At 36.5% G+C, this 25,644-nt stretch overlaps 1 protein-coding gene across 1 annotated transcript; it reads right to left on the bottom strand.

Annotated features, from left to right (window-relative positions):
* Window positions 1–15,377: 15,377 nt before the first annotated feature.
* LOC114927782 (uncharacterized) lies at window positions 15,378–15,935 on the bottom strand. The gene has a single exon (XM_029298737.1). It carries the CDS (start codon window positions 15,933–15,935, stop codon window positions 15,378–15,380), a length of 558 nt encoding a protein of 185 aa, XP_029154570.1.
* Window positions 15,936–25,644: the final 9,709 nt, after the last annotated feature.

Below are 25,644 nucleotides of genomic sequence, written 5' to 3'. Positions count from 1 at the left end.
GTTCATTCCAAGAAGCATTGGGAATTTTAATAAGCGTGTGATGTTGGATCTTTCTCACAACCACCTCAGAGGATCAATTCCTAGTGATGTCATTCATTGTACACTTCAAACACAAGTAGATGTATCTCAACCTTTCTTACAACAACTTTGCTGGAAGTATTCCAGAGGAGTTGGGCATGTTGAAAATGGTACAAGGCCATTGATATTTCAAACAATTATCTTTGCAAGTGTCAATCCCAAGAGAATTGCCAAGTGTAGAAATCTGTTCAATCTTGATTTTTCCGGAAACAAGATTTCAGGTTTGATTCCGGTAGAAGGTTTTAGTCACATGGACTTGCTTGAAAACTTGAACTTTTCAAGAAACCATATAGATGGTCAAATTCCTGAAAGTCTTGGCACAACTTGAGCATCTCACATCCATAAATCTTTCTCAGAATAATTTGAAGGGAACACAATTTTTCATGGCTTTGCCAATCTCTCCAATCATATGTAACTTGAAGGACCTTTGCCAATCTCTCCAATCATATGTAAATTGAAGGACCTGAGGCTAAGCCGACGAATAGAACATTTTCACATATCAATGCATCTAATATGAAGGGAAATCAAGATCTTTGTGGAAGAAATTCTTAAGGCATAATCATGTTCTATCCAAGAAGAGCACAGCTACTGGTGCTTGTGACTTTGATTCTTTAATCGAGACAACAAACTTTGCAATTATAAGCAAAACAAGAGTAACGAGAATCAAGAACCAGATTGCATGTCAGCATTAGCTCTTAAAAAATTCAGCCACTGGCTTATTCAGAACGGACATCATCATTGGCGCTAGTAGTTTGAAGACAATTTACAAGAGCCAATTTGAACAAGATCAGATTGTAGCTATCAAAAGATTGGATTTGCATCAATTCTATGCAAAGACACCTCAACTAGTTTTGTACATGATTTCTTGGCACCAACAAAGAAATGTACAAAAACACCTCAACTAGCACACTTAATACTGATTCTTCTCAAATAGCATTGAAAGATATTTTCTCAATTTGCAACCATCCAAAAATGAAGCAAGCGAGACAACATTATTTTATTTTTATGATTGGCCTTTTATTATATTAGCATATTTTGCGTCTCATATTTTTCAGTGTCTTCCACTTGATAATTAAATACACACCACTCTCTAAAGATTGTCTACACCAAAACCAATTCATCCTACTCTTCTAGACTGCAAACTGCAGTATTCCATTCCAACCATATATTTGCATAAAAACTATGCTTTCCATGTTTACTCCCCCATAATTAACTAGATTGAATTTTCACATGTATCTAACAGATCATCATTCCACCAACTTCTCAAATGATGAAAGTAATGTATACCATTCCTTTATTTCAATTGGATCAAGTATGCAATATCTCAAATGTTTCGGATCATAAAAGCTATCTATTCAAATCAAATTGGATCAACTATATCATGTCAAGTTTTGGATCAAGTATGTCATGCCACCAACTTTTCAATTCATAAAAGCAATGTATACAATTCTTTACATCAAATTGGGTCAAGTATGTAATCTCAATTTTCAGATCATAAAAGCTATCTTCAAGATCAAATTGGGTCAAGTACATCATATTACCTTCTTATATCATAAAAACAACCTATACCATCTTTATTTTAAATTGGGTCTAAGTATTGTATATCAATCTTTAACTATGATTACCTTCATTAATCCTTCTCTTTTATGCTTCTCTTTTTCAAGGAGCAAAACATTTTTATTTAATATGTTCAGCAGATGAACAATGCGAAATCATGACCAAAGCATATTAATTAAATCATATTTTTCTACAGTCAAGCTGTTAAAAAAAATCATGGGTCAAAGTTAAACACTGCACCAACATTAAGATGCCTTTAGTATTGGGACTTCAAGAAGTTAAATTGGATAAACATCATGCATCAATCTTTCCGCATCTTAAATCACGAAGCAACAAAAAGAGCACAATACATGGCAGAAGAGTTGTTTTATGTAGTTAGAAGATATGCTCTTGACCATTAAAAAAAAAAAGAAGATATGCTTGACCATTAAAAAAAAAAAAGAAGATATGCTTATCCAAGTTTCAGTGTCTTCCACATGATAACCACGCATCAATCTCTAAAGATTGTCTACACCACAGGAATTCCTCCTACTCCTCTATACTGCAGTTTGCAGTATTCCATTCACAATCATAGATTTACATCAAAAACAGCCCTTAAACAGTTAAACCTCTGTCATTGTAACATCCTAACATGCTTCCCATATTCAAGCCCACATAATCTGTTCCCAGCGCCTGCATAAATTCAGTATATCATATCAAAACATTATAAACTTTAGAGTCAAGTATAGATATCACCATCCTCTCGAACAAAAATAGCTAACACCATTTATTTTAGGGTCAAGTATAGATATCACAATCCTCTCGAACAAAAGAAGTTAACACCATTTTATTTCAGATTCTAAGGTCAACGCATTTCCATCTTTTCCGATTATAAAAGCCACACATGTCATCCAACGGACATTTTCAATTTTTGGGTCTTGTAGATCATGTCCCCTTTTTTCTCATATCATAAAAGCCGATGCATATCATCCTTTATTTCAAATTGGGTCCAAGTATGTTGTATCTCGATCTTTTCAAGATCATAAAAGCCATGTTTACCATCATTCATCATAAAAGCAAACGTATATCACCATTTTTTTCAAATTGGGTTCAAGTATGTCATATCTCGATCTTTTCAAGATCATAAAAGCAAACGTATATCACCCTTTTTTTCAAACTGGGTCCAATTATATCGTATCTCGATCTTTTCAAGATCATAAAAAAGCCACGTTGTACCATCATTCATCCTCCTCTTTTATCCGGGCTTGGAACCGGCTATGTAAAAATTTTTGCAACAAAGTTTTACATAGGCAGAGTTATGAATGCCATGCATACCAGGTTTCATAACATTCCAAACATTTCGGTGTATTAACATTTCTTTTAACACGTTCAAAAGAGTCATGCATATAATCGCAAAGTTCTACCATGCCATCAGATAAACTAATTTGTTTATCCCACGAATGACTTTAGTCACATTGATATCCAACATTTTTTTAATAGTTACATACTCAACCCACAATTCTTTTCAAATACAAATGTTAAAACAAATTTTTTTCGAATGAAAAATACAAGAACTTTTTAAAAGATATGCAGAGGAATTGTTTTATGTAGTTAGAAGATATGCTTATGAAGTGATCATCAAAAGAATATCTTACCCATAATTCTTAGCGAAGACTGAAATCACAGTTGCTGGAAGCTGTGTTTGATTACCAACCTTAAAACACAAATGCCAAGAAGTAACGTGTAGCAATACTAGTGATAAAACTATACAAAATATGATTACAACAGTGCTTATCCCAACATATGTAAACAAGTTCAACAATTGATGTACAATAATATTTTCATTTTGCAAGGCCCTATATTATAAATCAGTAAATTCACATTGCAACTACAGTTTTTTAAAAATATAAACAGTTCAGGATCCTTTGATGAGAGAGTTTGGCAATCAATAATACCAAAAATACTTTTTGCATTGTTTGCCTAATAGCACAAGAGATAAAAGAAAATATAAACAGTTCACGGGTGTCAGAGAAAAAAGATGAAAGAAAATTAGCATATTGACAATCAGTAATCCACTATACTTATGAAAAACATGTTAACAACGCAACTAATGAATTACTTTACCACCTGAGAACCACCTAGAATAAATTGATGATACTGACTCTACTAAAATTGACAATATAGGTGTAAGGCTTGACCACCCCAAGGCCCCAACTTCCATTCAGTACACAAGAGTTTTTTAACACGCCGCAAAATTAAAGAGGCCCCCTATTTTTTTTCTTTTGTATCTAAATTTTAAAACATTTATAATAATATCATTGCTTAATTTCAAAACACCAAAGCTTCAACTTGTCTTGTAACAATAAAAAAGCAAAACCGAAGAAACTCTAAAATAGAAACTTCTTGATTCTTGAGGACTTGCCATTTACTAACTAATAATGCAGTGGAAAAGTTTCGTTTTTTTTTCCAAAAAAATCCCATTATAACATGCAAGAAAAAGAAAAAGAACAAAAGAAAGATACCCGCTTCATCCTCTTTCTAGTTGATGATAAGTCTTGGATTCTTCAAAAATGAGAGGCTTGTAGGTAAAAATATAACCGTCGACGCATCGATGGGGACTCATCAACAGCATTATTTTGCTTCTGAAAACACACCAACAGATTTTGTTTCCAAAACAGTTATGAATTTGTACAATTGTGAAAGGAAAACAAAACAGAAAAGGGAGAGAAAGATAGAGTGATGAATGAAGAATAATTTGCCTTGAAATCCTTGATTCTTGAGGCATCGCCATTAACTACCTAATCATGCAGCGGAAAAGTTTCTTTTTTTTTTTTTCAAGAAAATCCATTATAACGTGCAAGAAAAAGAAAAAGAACAAAAGAAAGATACCCTCTTCATGATACTCATCCTCCTTCTCGTTGACGATAAGACTTGGCTAATTGGCTTCTTAAAAATTGAGAGGCTTGGTAGGTAAAAATATAACCATTGATGAACACAGCAACTCCTTCTCGTTGTTGATAAGACTTGGCTTCCTCTGAAAACACAGCAACATCTTTTATTTCCAAAACAGTTATGAACTGCTACAATTGTGAAAGTAAAACAAGACAGAAAAGGGAAAGAAAGATAGAGTGATGAATGAAGAATAAAGAATAATTTGCCTCAAAATCCTTGGGGAAGCGAGAGAACCGATGCATCACGCATTGTGAAAGATCAAAAACCAATGGCATCACGAAATGTAAAGAGGGAAAGAAGAACCCTAATGGCAATGCTCTTGTAAAGAGTGTTTTTCTTTTTAGGGTCTAGCATTGACGCTAAACCAGGTCGGAGGCTAACTTATATTTTTTTTTTTGGTTTACGTGGCTAACTTATAATTAACACTACTTCAGGACCAACAAAAATAAACTTCTTCGAGCCCAACATGACCCATTTTACAAACCAAAAACCAAAACAAAAATCTAAAAGTGTATTTAGTTTGCATTTTTTTTTGTTTTTATTTTTATCTATTTTCTGAATTTTTTAATAAAATCTGAAAACAGAAGGTAAAAATAAAAAATAAGATTTTATTGTGTTTACTGTTTTTATTTTTTTAGTTTTTACTTTTTCTTTCATAAAATTCTTAAAATAGAAAATACTAAAAATAAAAATAAAAAATAAAAAATGCAAATCAAACACGGCTAATTTTTTTTATATGAGACTAAGTTTGGTGTAATGCTGGGTTATGGAATTTGGGGGAGTTTTACATCGGTGTGACGGCGTTCAGGTGAAGGGAAGAAATCGGACGGTCCGATTTATTGCAGTTGAAAGGGAACACAAATCGGACCGTCCGATTTGTGGTTTATGGAAGGCAGTGCATGGAAATCGGACCCACCGATTTCATGCTTTACATTCAAATTTTTTTTGGGTCCAAAGAAATCGGACCAAGCGATTTCTTTACAGGTCATAAAATCGGACCCAGCGATTTCCAAACCATCACACTTGCGTAAAACACCATGTACTCTCATACTCATGTGATACTCCATCTTCTTTCCAATATGAAAAATAAAAAAGTGATCAAACACACTCTCAGGCAACCGACAACGACAATAATAAATTAATAATGGATTAATCTTTTATTTTTACAAAAGTTGTTAATTTTAGTTTTGGATTTGATTCTTAGAATTTAATTTTTGATATTGTGTAAATAATTTTATATGTGTATCCAATTACGTAATATCATATCAGTAAAAATAATTATCTTTTATATTGACTGCATAAATAGTCATCCAAAAAAATAGATATAATTATTTTATTCTACCAATGCATTAAAATTAAACTTTTGATCCTTATACATAAAAATTTTGATTTAGGTACAAATATATTTCAATAACCATTTATTTTTAAGTTGTTGCCTTTATTTTATTTGGTTTTTGGTCTATAAAAAATTGTTATGTATGTTTAAAATTTATATAGAAATTTGTAAACATCTTGTATTGGTCTCATTTAAAAGTTTTATATCACAGGGGATTATATTTATCTTTTTCAATTAAAAAAATTGATTAAGAGCATTCACTTTCATCAATTATATAACAAAAAAAAAATTTCGTTGGTTTTTTTAAATATCAGTCAAAGATGTCAATCCAAATTTTCAATTCAATCTGGTTAAAGATGAAAAAAACAAGAAAGAAATAAGAATTCAAAAGATAAGAAAAAGAGAAAGGAGAGAAGAAAGAAGATTAGGATGGATGGAAGAAAAAAGACTCAGAGAAGGGAGAAAAAAAAAGAAGAAAAAAAAGAAAGAGGAGAAAAAAGATATGATAGAAAAAGTGAAAAATAAAGGACATGAGATGATTTTTATTACATTTCTCTTTTTTTTTGACATTATCATAAAATTTACCCATTATTTGTAGAAGTGCATCTATCATGCATCTCTGCAATTTCTTTTTGTTCATCCTCTCCATGCCTTATTGGTCAAGACATGTACAAATGATGATCATTGGATGTCTCTTTTATCATTTTTTATACTTTTCTTTTTTCTTATCCTTCAATTGATCGTTGGTTTTGTCTTTGGTGGGAAAAGTATTTTCTGAATTTTGGTGGACCAGATAGAAAGATGCCATTTCAATGGTGAGGATAGCGTTCGTACGAAAATTCTTGAAAATTATGTATTTGACCCAAAACTTAATCAAATTACAAACCAATTTAGCTTGGTCTGATTCAATTGAAATGATAAGACCCAGTTTATTAGTTTGTTTTTTTTTTTTGACGAAATGGATTACCTTTTCTCTTGTAATATAAATAAATGGCAAATAAAATTCAATAATTAAGCTCGAACACAGAGTTTGAAGTTTGAAATTTGAAACTTGAAGTTAGACTGCTAGGGAGAAGCGAAGAAGATAATCGCATTGGATCTGATCAAATTGAATAAAAATGAGTTTGTTAAGTCCAAAAATGGAGAAGTTAGTGAAAAGGGTAACCATTGCTGCAACCGTCACCGCTTCCTATTTCCTCTTGACCGCTGATTATGGCCCTCAGTCCAACGCTCTCAACCCTGTGTGTAATCTTTCTTTTTCTATCATTCAAAAGCTTTAATCTTTACCCTTTTCTTCATCTGGTTCCTTTTCTATATTATTATTATTATTATTGGATAGATGTTCTAATTTTTTCCAAACTTCTCAGTTGATTTTCTGGTTTATGGGCTATTAACTTATTAATTGCAAGCTTCATGGCTGCAATTTAAAATTTTTTGTCTCAAACAAAGCTCAAATTAGCTCATCTAATATTTGGTATTGGTTATTATCATATTCTATTCGAAAAACTTTGAACAAAGGAGTGTTTCTGAGGTATTCAAATTGATACCTATTGAATGAATGCTGATCTCAATTTAAAACTTTATTCAGAATCTACTGATGAATTGGGAGTTGGACCACCATGATTATTCTATTCGTACATGGTTCCCTTCTCAAAAACTATTCAAATAATCAAATATCAATATTTTCATTTTTGCAAATACATGCAATTGCTTGTGAATGAGCTGTAAAATGTTGCACTAATAACTAACTATGTATATTAGAAACTATGGCCTTGCAATAGAGATAAGTATGTGCCTTTTGTAATTAGAATGCTATTTCTAGAACCTCTTTTCTAGTTGTACTCTGAAAATTAATTTCCTCATTTGAGTCACCTTTTCAAGTGTCATTAAATAAACTTTGTTAATAGAATGCATAGTTTAAGCCCTTGATGCTTATGTGCTTCACTGGCAAGAGTGCCTGAATGTCAATACATCAATCTACGATTTTCAAAATCCAAAAGCTTCAGAACATGTTTGATTTACAGTTTTTATTAAAAGCATCTGTTAATCTTATTATTTAAGTTTATGTTATCTTAATGGCATGTTAAGAAGCAAATACTTTTAGCTTAGAGTACCGTGAAGGAGTACATTTTCGGAACAAAGAGAGTCTCAAGAAAATCACCTGGCGAAATTGGACAACGGCAAGGAGAATCCATAAACTTATCTTCATACTATGATCATAAACATTTGATTCATCTTGTTGAGGAAGGTTTTCTTTTTAGCCATTTGCATATGTGAATTAATGTTGTCTAATAGAATGATTTAATGACAAGAAATGTTCGATATACTCATTTTACATGAGAAAATGTGCCGACTCAAGTTCAGTACCAATTGCATAAATGGCATAAATATTTCGTTTATCTTTTGTTAACTTTCCTCCCCTTTTATTTGGATCCTGTGGCCTATCATATAAAATGATGCATTCACAAGTGTATATTTTCGTTAAGAACTAACCTTCATATTGTGTAAAGTGAGCAAATAGCTCTCATCATTATTGAATGAGCAGCATATCCAACATTATAACACCTAAGTATGATGAAGAGAGGAAAAACAAAAACACCGCAAAAAAAATATTAGATATGTACTCTTCACCTATAATAATCGTTAAAATATCATTTAATATGTTTTATGCTCTTTACTCTTACTTTTTCTCTACAACCAACATATTATTATTTTCTCTCCAATTCCTTTCATCAAGTAAAAGATAAGAAGAAAAAATATTTTTACTTTCTTCATCTAAGTAACGAGACTATAGGTATTTTTCTTCCCATTTTTTACTTCTCATCCAACTTTTTTTTTCATTCAATCAAAAACGTTGATGTCACAAGATTCAAGAAACCAACAAATGAACACAATATCTTGGCATTCCAACAAAAAATAGTGAAAATACAAGGCCATGATCAACAAAGCTATTCACTTTTCACACTTTTAGCCTTTTATAAAATGAAAAAAAAAATAAAAAATTTTGCCAGAAGTAAGGAGCCTTGCTTCAATGAATCAAATCATAAACTAAATTGAACATCCTAACCAGCCCAACAAAAAAGGGGAAAGGGTGTGTCATAACCAACACTCATCTAATCCAATCACTGTTTCTTGAAGTAGTAGTCTTAAAAAAACACATTCAACTTTGTTGTTGTGGATCTATGGTGTAATTCAATGATGAAATCTTTGTAATAATTATTCTTGCGGAGGTGGTGGTTGTCATCATCATCATGCAGAACATAAATCAGCAAGAAAGGTTTGTATCTGTACAAAGCCTTATTCACTTTTGTTTAGCATTTGAACTCTTCTTAGATTCAAGTGTTGTAGCTTCTTTAATTGCTACTTGTGCTTTATTCTCCATTCTAAGTCCTCCAAGTGCAACAGATTCAAGATAAAATGCAATGTGCCATACAGGAAAAATCACTCTTGTCTGTACTGCATCGTTCAACGCTTATTGACACATATCGCTAATAAGATAACACAGACTGCGTCGTGCATAGACTGTAGGAGAAACCATTGTTCCGGCATCAATGAACTGTGTATAATACAATTAAGTCACATTTAGATAAATATCGTAGTCCGATTAAACAGCTAAAAAGAATGGATTCAGAAATTCTACCAAAACTATTCCTTTATCAACAAAATATTAATGTGAAACTCTAGTTACCAGAAAGCGGGATATTCAATTAGTAGCACTGATCCCATTAGTGTTAACACTCTTCGGTGCATGAGCAGGATCATCCTGAATCAATTCTCTCTCCTCCTCTACCTTTATCAATTAATAAGCCAGAATCAACGTAAACTATATCATATGCTTCCTCCTACGATCTATTCTAATCCTCTAATGTGCAAAAAGAACCAAATTACATGAAAATGAGAAGATTATAATGTTATTATCCTGACAACAGCAGAAGAAAGTCGGCGTTTAGCAGGAGGTTGACCTTCCGGTTCATTCCTGTCTCCTTGTATGTCAAATTACACTATTTAACCAAATCCCTAAACTCAGATTACAAGAAAGACAATATTTTCTGCTCTAGAAAAGAAGGGAGAGGGGGAGTGAGACTGACATGGGGAGGAAAGGGTTGTCGGCAAGGAGTTGAGAAAGGGATCCCTTCAAAGGCCTCGAGGATCACGAAACCGCTCCGTAATTTGAGAAAATTGAACAAAAAAGAAGCAGAATCGATGAATGAATTGGAGAGAGTGGAAGTAGAGTGGTGTGGTAATTGGTGAGAGAGTAATGAGTGACCTCGCACTATTGGCGGAGAAGCTCATCGATCTCATTACTGCTCCTCCGACTTCTCCACCGCAGTGCCTGCGTCGACGGTTTTCCCATGTCGCCCATTGCCTTCCGTCTGGTGTACCTAAACTCGGCCAGGTTCCGATCTACGCCTCTACTTCGGCAGCGCTCTACCACTCCCTCTGCTCCGCCTGTGGGCCCCTTTTTTGAACAATTTTATTATCTTTTTGTGGTGGTTTTGTTGTTGATTTTCCTAGCCTTTTATGGCTGTTAACAAAAAATGCGTTTAATTTCTATCCCTTTTTTGGATAAGGGGTTTAAGATTAATTGGTGTGTGCATGCTTTTCTACAATTTTTTCTTTGTTAGGTTTTTTTTATGAAAAAAGCCCCTTCGATCTTTTTGTTTTGGAAAAACCTTTTATCTGGGCAGGCTGTGTTTTGTCTAAGTTATTTGGATTTTTCAAAGACTTGAGATAGCTTCTGCCTTTATTTTTGATGGTTTTCCTTTTATCTCTTTTTGCATTACTCATAAATTCAAATTTCTTATTTGAATTGTTCATAACTTAGGTTATTTTTGCGATGTATTTCAATTCTTTCTCGGTTTTTCCGACTTATTGGTCGTGGTATTTCTGAGTTATCATGATCTGCTTTTATAACCTCTTTACACCGACTTGTACCTCATCACTTTATCCTGCCGACCACATAGGTCAAGCATGGGATTTTTACATTTTGTTAAGCTTAGGTCGGCGCATTTCGTAGAAAAATGATAATAACTAACGAAATTTTACAAAGAGACATAGAGAAAGATCTTTATTTATTGGTGAAGGTACTTTTTGCTACTAAGGGGTTAAAAATGGTTGTCCCTTAGCCTCCACTTTGATGCCTCGTTAAAACCCCCTTCGAAAAAACCCTTCTTTTTGGAAAAAACCATGAAGTCGAGAAAAAGAGTATATTAGGGAGTGGAATTCGCTTTTAACTATAGTACCTTTTCATATTACAAGCATGCCAGGACCTAGGTAATTCGTGCTGTTCAAGTCGGTCACCTTGTAGTAGCATTTTTCTAGGACCTCACTAATTTTGGGGTGTTGCGATTACTGTTGCCTCCGCTTCTCTTCGCTTCTGCCAACAAAGGTTAGATTTTCTTTCTCCTTTTCTTAGTGCTTTATTTTGTGCATTTAGAGGAGTTTTTCTTGTTTGCAATAAGTTTATTGGTAGATCTAGTGACTCTATTCTTTTTGAGGGACTGCTTTGGCCTTTTAGAGACCCTACTTTTGATCTTTTTTCCATTTTCCTCTGTAGGTATCGTCGCCTTTCTCCTATTTCTTTTTACTAGAAAAAGATGACTTCTCATGTTTCTAAGTAGGTAAATGATACGGTTCTTGGGAAGAGTCCCTTAGTAGACACAGACTATATCACCGATCTCTGCACCCACTATAGGATTTTTTGCTCTGATGATGATGAGCCCAAGTATGAGTTGATTGCCCCGGGTCCTAAAGACTGGGTTTGTTTTGGGGAGGCTACTGAAGCTGACCCTCCTTTCTTTTTATGTACGATTGTTCGTTTACCCGTCTGGGGGTTCTTCTACCATTTTTTGACTTTGAAATAGCTGTATTGTCTCATTGTCGCCTCGCTCCCACCCAGCTTCACCCTAACTCTTGGAATTTCATGAAAATTTACCAACTTGTTAGCTGAGAATTAGATTTTTTGACTTCTTTAAAGATTTTCTTTTATATTTTTCATATGACCAAGTCCTTTAGTGGGCAAAATAATATGCAGCGGTGGGTATCTTTCCGGGCCATTCAAGGTCGGAGAGTTTTCTCCATGTTTGACGAGTCCTTTCATGATTTCAAGATTTTTTTCTTCAAAATCCAAGCAGTAGAGGGTCACCATCCCTTTTTCCTTGATGAACATTCTAGCCCCCTCTTTCCTCTATATTGGCTAAAGGCTTCTTCTATAGAAAAGTACGGTCCAGATGATTTGGATGAAGTTGAGGAGGCCATAGTGGGGTTCTTCCAGGAAGCTTGGGGGAGAGCCCCTTACCTGAATACCAAAAAATTTCTTCAGGGGTCTCCGAGTTTCGTGCGGACCCAATTAGGTAGCTGCATTATTGATTTTGATAACTTCCGACTTGTAATCTTTCGATTTGTTGCTTCCAACTTATGGTCTTCCAATTTGTAGACTAACTCTTTGTTTTCTCCTTTTTCAGAGATGGTGAAGAAAGGTTCTAGCACCTCTTACCAAAAATTCCAGGAGGCCAAGAAGAGGTCTCAGGCCCAGGTTATTGCTGCCAGGGCTGCTGGTGCTCCTCCTCCTTCTCCTCTCCCTCGTGAACTGGGGACTTCTCGTCCGATCTTAGTAACTTTGTCTTCTGCTTCTCCTCTTCCTCCTCCCATCCCCCAGCCTGTTCCTCCCCTGAACCCACCCAAAAAAAACGCAAGACTTCTGGCTCATCTTTTGGGGATTCATCATTTGATGGTCCCAAGTTCGTTCGGAATCACATCTTTTCACATACTCAAATTAGTATGGATGATGCTTCCGTTCGAAACCATCTTAATATTATGATTCAGGGGAGTGTTCAGGCAGCTGGGGTATGCATGAGGCTTCTTGATACTTTGGAAAAAACTCTCCTTAGCTCTTTGGGCTCTACCCAAAAGGTTGAGGAATTGGAGGAGAGGATCTTCTTTTATCAAGAGGAAGAGAAGATGCTTAAGGAGGAGGTCGCTGAGCTAAGGGAGGAGAGGACTCAACTCCAGGAGAGGGAGAAGAGGTTGATGGGCAGTGTGCCATGGCGAAGGGCCTTAAGAAAAAGGCGGAGCAGAATTATGTCAGACTTTTTGGGGAGAATCTTGACCTGGAGAAGGAGCTGGCAAGAGGTCGGGAGGCTTATCAGGATTTGGAGGACTCCATGGCAGAGAGCTCGGAGGAGGCTTGGAGGATCTTCAAGGAACAAGTCAGCGTTATCGCTCCTGGCCTGGACCTTTCCCCTCTCAATCCTAATAAGATAGTCGTGAATGGGGCTATTATTTCTCCTCCCCGACCTTAGACTGACTCCAATCTGAAGACTCGCGGACAGAGGATAATAGAGTCTCCTCCTCGTGAGGAGTAACTAGAAGGAGACCTGCCGAGTTCTTCAGAGGTTCCCGCTCAAGATCCTGAAGAGACTGCTCCGTCCTCCCCTGCTGCTGATCCGACTTCCCTTCCTGCTGGTGATTCCAATCTTTCTTCCACTTAATTGATTTCTGGCTATTTTGGGGCATGGCTTGTGGGCCCCTTTTTTGAACAATTTTATTATCTTTTTGTGGTGGTTTTGTTGTTGACTTTCCTAGCCTTTTATGGCTGTTAACAAAAAATGCGTTTAATTTCTATCCCTTTTTTGGATAAGGGGTTTAAGATTAATTGGTGTGTGCATGCTTTTCTGCAATTTTTCCTTTGTTAGGCTTTTTTATGAAAAAAGCCCCTTCGATCTTTTTGTTTTGGAAAAACCTTTTATCCGGACATGCTGTGTTTTGTCTAAGCTTTTTCAAAGACTTGAGATAGCTTCTGCCTTTATTTTTTATGGTTTTCCTTTTATCTCTTTTTGCATTCCTCATAAATTCAAATTTTCTTATTTGAATTGTTCATAACTTAGGTTATTTTCGGGATGCATTTCAATTCTTTCTCGGTTTTTCTGACTTATTGGTCGTGGTATTTCTGAGTTATCATGATTTGCTTTTATAACCTCTTTACACCGAGTTGTACCTCGTCATTTTATCCTGCCGACCACGTAGGTCAAGCATGAGATTTTTACGTTTTGTCAAGCTTAAGTCAGCGCATTTCGTAGAAAAATGATAATAACTAACAGAATTTTACAAAGAGACGTAGAGAAAGATCTTTATTTATTGGTGAAGGTACTTTTTGCTACTAAGGGGTTAAAAATGATTGTCCCTTAGCCTCCACTTTGATGCCTCGTTAAAACCCCCTTCGGAAAAACCCTTCTTTTTGGAAAAAAAACCATGAAGTCGGGAAAAAGAGTATATCAGGGAGTGGAGTTCGCTTTAACTATAGTACATTTTCATATTACAAGCATGTCAGGACCTAGGTAATTCGTGCCGTTCAAGTCAGTCACCTTGTAGTAGCCTTTTTCTAGGACCTCACTAATTTTGTATTGCCCTTTCCAGTTAGCAGCAATCTTTCCATCTCCAGACTTGTTGATGCCAATATCATTTCTGATCAAAACCAAGTCGTCTGTTGTGAAGCTTTTTCGAATGACTTTCAGCGCTGCTTTTCTTATCTGGGCTTGTTCTCGGACTTCGGGAAGTAACTCGAGTTCTTCTTTATGCCCCTGTACGTTATCGACCTCGCCGTAGAAGTTCACCATTGGACTTTTCTCGTTGATTTCAAATGGTATCATGACTTTCTATGCCATAAGCAAGTCAGAAGGGTGTTTCTCCTGTAGTTGACTGAGGTGTAATCCGATATGCCCATAATACTTGAGGGAGTTCCTCAGTCCATGCTCCCTTTGCCTCTTCTAACCTTTTCATTAAACTTGCCAGTATAACTTTATTTGCTGCCTCGGTTTGCCCATTTGCTTGTGGGTGCTCTGCCGAAGTGAACTGATACTTGATCTGCATGCTAGCTACTAGGTTTTTGAAGGAAGAGTCGGTAAACTGAGTGCTATTATCAGTGGTGATGGAATGGAGGTACCCTATACGTTATGATAATGTTCTTGTAGAGGAACTTTCGACTTCTCTGGGCTATGATGATAGCTAACAGTTTTGCTTCTATCCACTTCGTGAAGTAGTCTACTCCCACTATTAGATATTTTAGTTGTCCAGGCACTTGAAAAAAGGGTCCTAATAGATCCAATCTCCATTTTGCAAAAGGTCATGGAGAAGTTATGCTAATGAGCTCCTCGGGAGGAGCGACGTGAAAGTTTGCATGCATTTGGCATGGCTGATACTTCTTCATGAACTCGGTAGCATCTTTTTGCAAGGTTAGCCAGTAGAACCCAACTCGGATTACTTTTTTAGCCAACGACTTTACTCCGAGATGATTTCCACAGATACCATTGTGGACTTCCTCAAGTACCTCGGTTGTTTTTGAGGTCGGGATGCACTTCAATAATGGTGTAGATATTCCCCTTTTATAGAGAATATTTTCCACCAAGATATAGTTCTGTGCTTTCCTTCAGATTTTCTTGGCCTCTGTTTTTGTGACAGAGGGTTCTTGGAGAGTTTCTTAGATCAGGCTTCTATTATTCCCTCCTAGCTTGGTAATTGCTAGTTTGGAGAGGGCGTCTGCTCTGCTGTTAAGATCCCGGATTATGTGTTTGACCTCAGTTTCGATAAATCGCCCTAGATAATCCAAGGTTTTATCTAAGTACCTTTTCATATTAGGGTCTTTCACCTGGTACTCTCTATTGATTTGTGAAGTCACCACCTGAAAGTTGCTGAACACAACTACTTTGGTTGCGCCGACTTCTTTTGCTAGTTTTAATCCTGCAATCAAGGCTTTATATTCTGCTTGATTGTTGGAGGCTGGGAATTCAAATTTGAGAGAGACTTCTACCTGAGTTCCCTCTTGGTTGACTAAGATTATGCCTGCACCACTTCCAACTTTGTTGAAGAATCCATCTACGTATAGCTCCCATGTAGTGGAAGATTCCTCTTGATCTCCTGCATATTCTACCACGAAGTCGGTGAGGCAATGGACTTTGATTGCCGTCCACGTTTCGTACTTAAGGTCGAACTCGGATAGCTCTATGGCCCATTGAACCATTCTAACCGCAATATCCATCTTCTGGAGAATTTGCTTCATGGGTTAGTTCATTCGAACTCTTATTGTGTGAGTTTGAAAATAAGGTCGTAGCCTTCGAGAGGCTACTATTAAGGCATACGCAAACTTCTCCAATTTTTGATACCTTAATTCAGGACCTTGTAGAACTTTGCTGGTGAAGTATACAGGATGCTGCTCGACCTCGTCTTCCCGTATTAGAGCTGATGTTATAGCTTTGTTAGCTACGGACAAATACAGGACAAGTTCTTTCCCAACTTTAAGTCGGGTCAGAATAGGAGGCTGGCTTAAAAACCTTTTAAACTCCTGGAATGCTTCTTCACACTCAGGAATCCATTTGAACTGGAATCTTTTCTTAGAAGAGAGAAGATTGGTAGGGATCTTAACACCAATCCTTCCAAGAACTTGGAGAGGACTGCAAGTCGGCCATTCAATTGCTGGACCTCCCTAAAGCAAGTCGGGTTTTTCATTTCTAGAATTGCTTTACACTTGTCGGTGTTGGCTTCAATTCCTCTTTGTGTAAGCATAAATCCCAAAAATTTTCCTGCTCTACCGCGAAGGTGTACTTTGTGGGATTTAACCTCATCCCATGCATCATTATGGTGTTGAAGACTTTCGAGAGGTCCGTCAAGAGATCGGCCTTATCCTTGGCCTTTACTAGCATGTCGTCTACGTAGACTTCCATTAAGCTCCCAAGGTGAGGTGCAAACACTTTATTCATCAGCTTTTGATATGTGGCTCCATCGTTTTTTAACCCAAAAGTCATGACCACATAGCTTTTGATGAAAGATGTTTTTTCTTGATCCAGCTTATACAACGAAATTTAATTATATCCCGAGTATGCATCCATGAACAACAAATATTGATACCCCAAGCTGGAGTCAACGAAGGTATCAATGTTTGGAAGTGGATATGGGTCTTTGGGACACGCCTTATTCAGGTCAGTGTAATCGACGCACATCCTCCACTTTCCGTTTTGCTTTTTGACCAGCACCACATTTGCGAGTCATGCCGGGTCTTTGACCTCTTTAATGAAGCCGGCTTCTAGGAGGGCATGTACTTGCTCTTCTACCACTTGGGCCCGCTCTGGTCCGAGCTTCCATCTTCTTTGCTGAACAGGTCACGATCCGGGGTATACTGACAGTTTATGCGACATGAGTTCGAGATCTATCCCTGACATGTCGGAGGCTTTTTAGGCGAAGAGGTCGGAATTCTCTCGTAGGCGCCTTATAAGCTTCTGTTTCAAGCCTTCTTTCAGGTTGGCTCCTATGCTGGTATTTTTACCTTCCTCTTTTTTGACCTGTACCTCTTCAGTCTTTCTCCCGGGTTGTGGTTGCAACTCTTCCTTAGCTCTGACTCCTCCGAGCTCAATGGTGTGAACCTCCTTACCTTTTACTCTCAGGTTTAGGCTTTCCTTGTAGCATTTTCTCACCAGTTTTTTATCTCCCCTGATGGTTTCTATTCCCTCTGGCGTTGGAAATTTCATGCAAAGGTGGAGGGTGGATACCACTGCTCCGAGGCGATTTAGGATTTTCCTGCCTATTAAAGCATTACAAGCCAACCCACATCAACGACTATGAAGTCGATGGTCAAAGTTTTGGATTTTACCCCCTTTTCTGAAAGTTGTATGTAGGGATATGAATTCTAGTGGCTTTATTGGTGTATTCCCCAACGCATATAGAGTGTTGGGGTAAACTCTTAACTCATTTTCATCCAACCCTAGCTTATCAAATACCAGTTTGAACAGGATGTCGGCTGAGCTTCCCTGATCCACTAGGGTTCTGTGAAGATGGGCATTGGCAAGGATCATGGTTATCACAACTGGATCATCATGTCCAGGAATGATACCTTTCCCATTTTCTTTAGTAAAAGAGATGGTTGGGAGGTCGGGCACTTCGCCCCCGACCTGGTAGATTTTCTTCATGTGCCTCTTGTGAGATGACTTTGTGAGGCCGCCTCCACCAAATCCCCCGAAATCATATGTATATGTCTTTCCGGGATCTGTGATGGTGGGTCTCTTCGGTCCTCGTCATCTCGTTTTCTCTTGCCATTATGGTCCGACCTTTCCATGAGATATATTTATCTAGCCGACCTCCTCTAGCCAGCTTTTCTATCATATTTTTGAGGTCGTAACAATCATTTGTGGAGTGACCATATAACTTATGGTAATCACAGTAGTCGCCGCGATTCCCCTCCTTTTTATTTTTGATGGGCCTAGGAGAAAGTAGTCTTTCAATATGACAGATTTCCCTGTAGACATCAACTAGGGAAACTCGTAGAGGAGTATAGGAGTGGTATCTCATAGGCTTCTCAGGGCCGACTTCCTCTTTCTTCTTGGGCTCTCTCTCTCTTTCTCTTTTGATGAGTGAGAATGCCCATGTTGCCAACTTGACTCTCGAAGCCTGGCATTTTCCTCCATGTTGATGTACTTCTCAGCTCTTTTCTGTACATCACTCAAGGATGTTGGGTGCCTCTTCGAGATAGATTAGGAGAAGGGGCATTCTCGGAGTCCATTTACTAGGCCCATAATCACTGCCTCCGTGGGTAGGTCTTGAATCTCCAAAGACGCTTTGTTGAACCTTTCTATGTAGTCCCTCAAAGGTTCTCCGACCTCCTATTTCACTCCCAGGAGACTTGGTGCGTGCTTTACTTTTTCCTTTTAGATTGAGAATCGAATGAGGAACTTCCGCGAGAGGTCGTCAAAGCTAATGACTGACCTTGGGGGGGGCATCGAACCATTTCATCGCTGCTTTAATAAGGGTTGTCGGAAAAGCCTTGCAGCGAGTAGCATCAAAAGCGTTAGCCATGTACATTCGACTTTTAAAGTTGCTTAAATGATGCCTTGGATCAATAGTTCCGTCGTAGAGGTCCATATCAGAGCTTTTAAAGTTTCTTTAAACTTTTTCCCTCATTATGTCGTCATTGAACGGACCTTCTCCTCCCAAAGGAGAGTCTTCTCGGCCACTGCGAGAGCTTCGACCTTTGAGAGCAGACTCTAATCTCAGGAGCTTTTCCTCAAACTCCTTTCGTCGCTCAATCTCATTCCTCAGATTTCTCTCTGCCTCCCGCTGACGTTCCAGTTCTTGCTCCAACTGCTCCAGGCGCCCCTGGTGTCCGTAGAACAATCCCATGAAGTCAGTTGCATGAGGTTGTCCCTCTTTTCCTGATTCACGCCCTTTAGAGGAGTTTTTCTTCGGGTCTTTTACCCATGAAGTGCCTTCTCTATGCTGGTTGGTCGCTCCTTGATGAGTGACCATATCTCTGTTGTCGTTTCCAGCGTCCTGATTCTCTTGCTCAGAATCAGGCGCTGTGTTTCCATCTTCGTGCAAGTCGTCCGCCATCACTGGTTAATCTCTCGGGTCCCCGGCAACGACGCCAATGTTATGTTAGGTAACCGGAGATTAATGGGCTGGACTTGTAAGATTGGCCCAATCGTTTGAAAGAGGGGATCTCCGAGTCAGTTTGCGCTCGGGAGTCACTGTCCGACTTGAATGTGTGAAGGAATAGGGGTGGTACCTGCAAAGACACTTTGATGCATAAGTCAGCAAAGGGGTTTTACAGGTTTACAGAGTATTAGAACTTAGAGATACCTGAGAGGTATCGGTGTATTTATAGTCGTGATCCAATAACCACCGTTGAAGTAGTTCCACCTTTTAAGGTGGATAACCGTCCCTTAATCTTAGAGAAGTTGAGATATGACTCCTGGAAGGGGATTGAGAGATTTTAGAGGCAGTTACTTATTTAAATAAGTGTTATCTGTCAGCTATCCTCAAAGCCCGACTTCTTGGAAAGAAAGGGTAAGTAGAATTCGACCTTTTCGAGGGAGGTCAGTTGTCAACAAAGGCCAATCTTTGGATTGGACCTTCTTACTTATTTAGTCCTGGGCTTTAATGTTGAGCCAGGGTATGAAGAGTAAATATGCAAATAATAATACTGGATTCTTGGAGGTTGAAACTGAAATCGTGAAAGGCTTTCAAGGACTCCATTACCCTTGACCAAAATGAAACACTTTCAAATTGGATTGAAATCCACTCTCATTGCAACTGATCTAGCATTCAATATGACCCTTCTTCAAGCCTTTAAATTCTTGATACTTCAAATTCATTTATTGGTCATATTTCTTATCAGTTAAGTCATTGCACTCAACTCACTCAGCTTAGAATTTTTGAGAATTCTCTCTCAAACCCAATCCCTCCCGAGTTAGGAAACTTGAAATGAAAATATTGCAGTATTTGGATTAGAAACTAACTTCTTGAATGGAACCCTTCCTAAGACCATATTCAACATCATTTGCAGTATTTGTGCTTCATAATTTGAAATTTCTAACCTTAAACTACAACTATTACATGGATCCATCCTTCCTAGGATTTTCAATTGCACTATCCTGGTAAATGTAAGTTTATCTTTAAATTCATTCACTGACAAAATTTTTTAGGACTCTTTTAGGATGGCTAATCTTACTTTAAAACCTGGTATTCAAAGCAATCTCAGTTGAGATACCGGATTCTATCTCATATAGCCTGATATGTTTTCATACTTGGACCTCCATGATAACAAGCTTTATAATTCCTTCCAAGAAGCATTGGGAATTTTAATAAGCTTGTGATGTTGGATCTTTCTCACAACCACATCAGAAGATCAATTCCTAGTGATACCATTCATTGTACATTTCAAACACAAGCAGGTGTATCTCAACCTTTCTTACAACAATTTTGCTGGAAGCATTCCAGAGTTGGACATGTTGAAAATGGTACAAGGCCATTGATATTTCAAACAATTATCTTTGAAGTGTCAATCCCAAGAGAATTGCCAAGTGCAAAAATCTTTTCAATCTTGATTTTTCCAAAAACAAGATTTCAAGTCTGATTCCGATAGAAGATTTTAGTCACATGGACTTGCTTGAAAACTTGAACTTTTCAAGAAACCATATAGATGGTCAAATCCTTGAAAGTCTTGGCACAACTTGGGCATTTCAATAAATCTTTCTCAGAATAACTTGAAGGGCACACAATTCCCCATGACTTTGCCAATCTCTCCAATCAGATGTAACTAGAGGGCCCTGAGGTTGAGCCGACGAATGGAACATTTTCACATATCAATGCATCTAATATGAAAGGGAATCAGGATCTTTGTGGAAGAAATTCTTAAGGCCATAATCATGTTCTATTCAAGAAGAGCATAGCTACTAGTGCTTGTGACTTTGATTCTTTAATCGAAACAACAAACTTTGAAATTATAAGCAAAACAAGAGTAGCAAAAATCAAGAACCAAATTGCATGTCAGCATTAGCTCTTAAAAGATTCAACCACTGGCTTATTCAAAACAGACATCATCATTGGCGCTAGTAGTTTGAAGACAGTTTACAAGAGCCAATTTGAACAAGATCAAATTGTAACTATCAAAAGATTGGATTTGCATCAATTCTATACAAAGACACCTTAACTAGTTTTGTACATGGTTTCTTGGCACCAACAAGGAAATGTACAAAAACACCTCAACTAGCACTTAATACTGATTCTTCTCAAATAGCATTGAAGAGATATTTTCTCAATTTGCAACCATCCAAAAATGAAGCAAGGGAGACAACATTATATTATTTTCATGATTGGCCTTTTATTATATTAGCATATTTTGCGTCTCATACTCAACTTTTTTTCGGTGTCTTCCACTTGATAATTAAATACACATCACTCTCTAAAGATTATCTACACCAAAACCAATTCCTCCTACTCTTCTAGACTGCAAACTGCAGTATTCCATTCCAACCATATATTTGCATAAAAAATATGCTTTCCATGTTTACTCCCCCATAATTAACTAGATTGAATTTTAACCTTTTTCGATTATAAAAAGCAACACATGTATCTAACAGATCATCATTTCAACTTTTAGTCCTTTAGGTAGCGAGTATATCATTCCACCAACTTCTCAAATGATGAAAGTAATGTATAGCATTCCTTTATTTCAATTGGATCAAGTATGCAATATTTCAAATGTTTCGGATCATAAAAGCTATCTATTCAAATCAAATTGGATCAACTATATCATGTCAAGTTTTGGATCAAGTATGTCATGCCACTAACTTTTCAATTCATAAAAGCAATGTATACAATTCTTTACTTCAAATTGGATCAAGGATGTAATCTCAAAATTTTCATATCATAAAAGCTATCTTCAAGATCAAATTGGGTCAAGTACATCATATTACCTTCTTATATCATAAAAGTAATCTATACCATCTTTATTTTAAATTGGGTCTAAGTATTATATATCAATCTTTAACTATGATTACCTTCATTAATCCTTCTCTTTTATGCTTCTCTTTTTCAAGGAGCAAAACATTTTCATTTAATATGTTCAGCAGATGAACAATGCGAAATCATGACCAAAGCATATTAATTAAGCCATATTTTTCTACAGTCAAGCTGTTAAAAAAAATCACGGGTCAAAGTTAAACACTGCACCAACTTTAAGATGCCTTTAGTATTGGGTCTTCAAGAAGTTAAATTGGATAAACATCATGCATCAATATTTCCGCATCTTAAATCACGAAGCAACAAAAAGAGCACAATACATGGCAGAAGAGTTGTTTTATGTAGTTAGAAGATATGCTCTTGACCATTAAAAAAAAAGAAGATATGCTTATCCAAGTTTCAGTGTCTTCCACATGATAACCACGCATCAATCTCTAAAGATTGTCTACACCACAGGAATTCCTCCTACTCCTCTATACTGCAGTTTGCAGTATTCCATTCACAATCATAGATTTACATCAAAAACAGCCCTTAAACAGTTAAACCTCTGTCATTGTAACATCCTAACATGCTTCCCATATTCAAGCCCACATAATCTGTTCCCAGCGCCTGCATAAATTCAGTATATCATATCAAAACATTATAAACTTTAGGGTCAAGTATAGATATCACCATCCTCTGGAACAAAAATAGCTAACACCATTTATTTTAGGGTCAAGTATAGATATCACGATCCTCTCGAACAAAAGAAGTTAACACCATTTTATTTCAGATTCTAAGGTCAACGCATTTCCATCTTTTCCGATTATAAAAGCCACACATGTCATCCAACGGGACATTTTCAATTTTTGGGTCTTGTAGATCATGTCCCCTTTTTTCTCATATCATAAAAGCCGATGCATATCATCCTTTATTTCAAATTGGGTCCAAGTATGTTGTATCTCGATCTTTTCAAGATCATAAAAGCCATGTTTACCATCATTCATCATAAAAGCAAACGTATATCACCATTTTTTTCAAATTGGGTTCAAGTATGTCATATCTCGATCTTTTCAAGATCATAAAAGCAAACGTATATCACCCTTTTTTTCAAACTGGGTCCAATTATATCGTATCTCGATCTTTTCAAGATCATAAAAGCCACGTTGTACCATCATTCATCCTCCTCTTTTATCCGGGCTTGGAACCGGCTATGTAAAAATTTTTGCAACAAAGTTTTACATAGGCAGAGTTATGAATGCCATGCATACCAGGTTTCATAACATTCCAAACATTTCGGTGTATTAACATTTCTTTTAACACGTTCAAAAGAGTCATGCATATAATCGCAAAGTTCTACCATGCCATCAGATAAACTAATTTGTTTATCCCACGAATGACTTTAGTCACATTGATATCCAACATTTTTTTAATAGTTACATACTCAACCCACAATTCTTTTCAAATACAAATGTTAAAACAAATTTTTTTCGAATGAAAAATACAAGAACTTTTTAAAAGATATGCAGAGGAATTGTTTTATGTAGTTAGAAGATATGCTTATGAAGTGATCATCAAAAGAATATCTTACCCATAATTCTTAGCGAAGACTGAAATCACAGTTGCTGGAAGCTGTGTTTGATTACCAACCTTAAAACACAAATGCCAAGAAGTAACGTGTAGCAATACTAGTGATAAAACTATACAAAATATGATTACAACAGTGCTTATCCCAACATATGTAAACAAGTTCAACAATTGATGTACAATAATATTTTCATTTTGCAAGGCCCTATATTATAAATCAGTAAATTCACATTGCAACTACAGTTTTTTAAAAATATAAACAGTTCAGGATCCTTTGATGAGAGAGTTTGGCAATCAATAATACCAAAAATACTTTTTGCATTGTTTGCCTAATAGCACAAGAGATAAAAGAAAATATAAACAGTTCACGGGTGTCAGAGAAAAAAGATGAAAGAAAATTAGCATATTGACAATCAGTAATCCACTATACTTATGAAAAACATGTTAACAACGCAACTAATGAATTACTTTACCACCTGAGAACCACCTAGAATAAATTGATGATACTGACTCTACTAAAATTGACAATATAGGTGTAAGGCTTGACCACCCCAAGGCCCCAACTTCCATTCAGTACACAAGAGTTTTTTAACACGCCGCAAAATTAAAGAGGCCCCCTATTTTTTTTCTTTTGTATCTAAATTTTAAAACATTTATAATAATATCATTGCTTGATTTCAAAACACCAAAGCTTCAACTTGTCTTGTAACAATAAAAAAGCAAAACCGAAGAAACTCTAAAATAGAAACTTCTTGATTCTTGAGGACTTGCCATTTACTAACTAATAATGCAGTGGAAAAGTTTCGTTTTTTTTTTTCAAAAAAAATCCCATTATAACATGCAAGAAAAAGAACAAAAGAAAGATACCCTCTTCATCCTCTTTCTAGTTGATGATAAGTCTTGGCTTCTTCAAAAATAAGAGGCTTGTAGGTAAAAATATAACCGTCGACGCATCGATGGGGACTCATCAACAGCATTATTCTGCTTCTGAAAACACACCAACAGATTTTGTTTCCAAAACAGTTATGAATTTGTCCAATTGTGAAAGGAAAACAAAACAGAAAAGGGAGAGAAAGATAGAGTGATGAATGAAGAATAATTTGCCTTGAAATCCTTGATTCTTGAGGCATCGCCATTAACTACCTAATCATGCAGCAGAAAAGTTTCTTTTTTTTTTTTCAAGAAAATCCATTATAACGTGCAAGAAAAAGAAAAAGAACAAAAGAAAGATACCCTCTTCATGATACTCATCCTCCTTCTCGTTGATGATAAGACTTGGCTAATTGGCTTCTTAAAAATTGAGAGGCTTGGTAGGTAAAAATATAACCATTGATGAACACAGCAACTCCTTCTCGTTGATGATAAGACTTGGCTTCCTCTGAAAACACAGCAACATCTTTTATTTCCAAAACAGTTATGAACTGCTACAATTGTGAAAGTAAAACAAGACAGAAAAGGGAAAGAAAGATAGAGTGATGAATGAAGAATAAAGAATAATTTGCCTCGAAATCCTTGGGAAGCGAGAGAACCGATGCATCACGCATTGTGATAGATCAAAAACTAATGGCATTACGAAATGTAAAGAGAGAAAGAAGAACCCTAATGGCAATGCTCTTGTAAAGAGTGTTTTTCTTTTTTAGGTCTAGCATTGACGCTAAACCAGGTCGGTGGCTAACTTATAATTAACACTACTTCTTTTTTTTTTTGGGTATGGTAATTAACACTACTTCAGGACCAATAAAAATAAACTTCTTCGAGCCCAACATGACCCATTTTACAAACCAAAAACCAAAACAAAAATCTAAGTGTATTTAGTTTGCATTTTTTTAGTTTTTATTTTTATCTATTTTCTGAATTTTTTAATAAAATCTGAAAACAGAAGGTAAAAATAA

This window comes from Arachis hypogaea, chromosome 5 (assembly GCF_003086295.3).
Source record: "Arachis hypogaea cultivar Tifrunner chromosome 5, arahy.Tifrunner.gnm2.J5K5, whole genome shotgun sequence".
Lineage (NCBI taxonomy): Eukaryota > Viridiplantae > Streptophyta > Magnoliopsida > Fabales > Fabaceae > Arachis > Arachis hypogaea.
The sequence above is the reverse complement of the archived record's forward strand: the minus strand, read 5'-3'. Positions and strand labels throughout refer to the sequence as shown.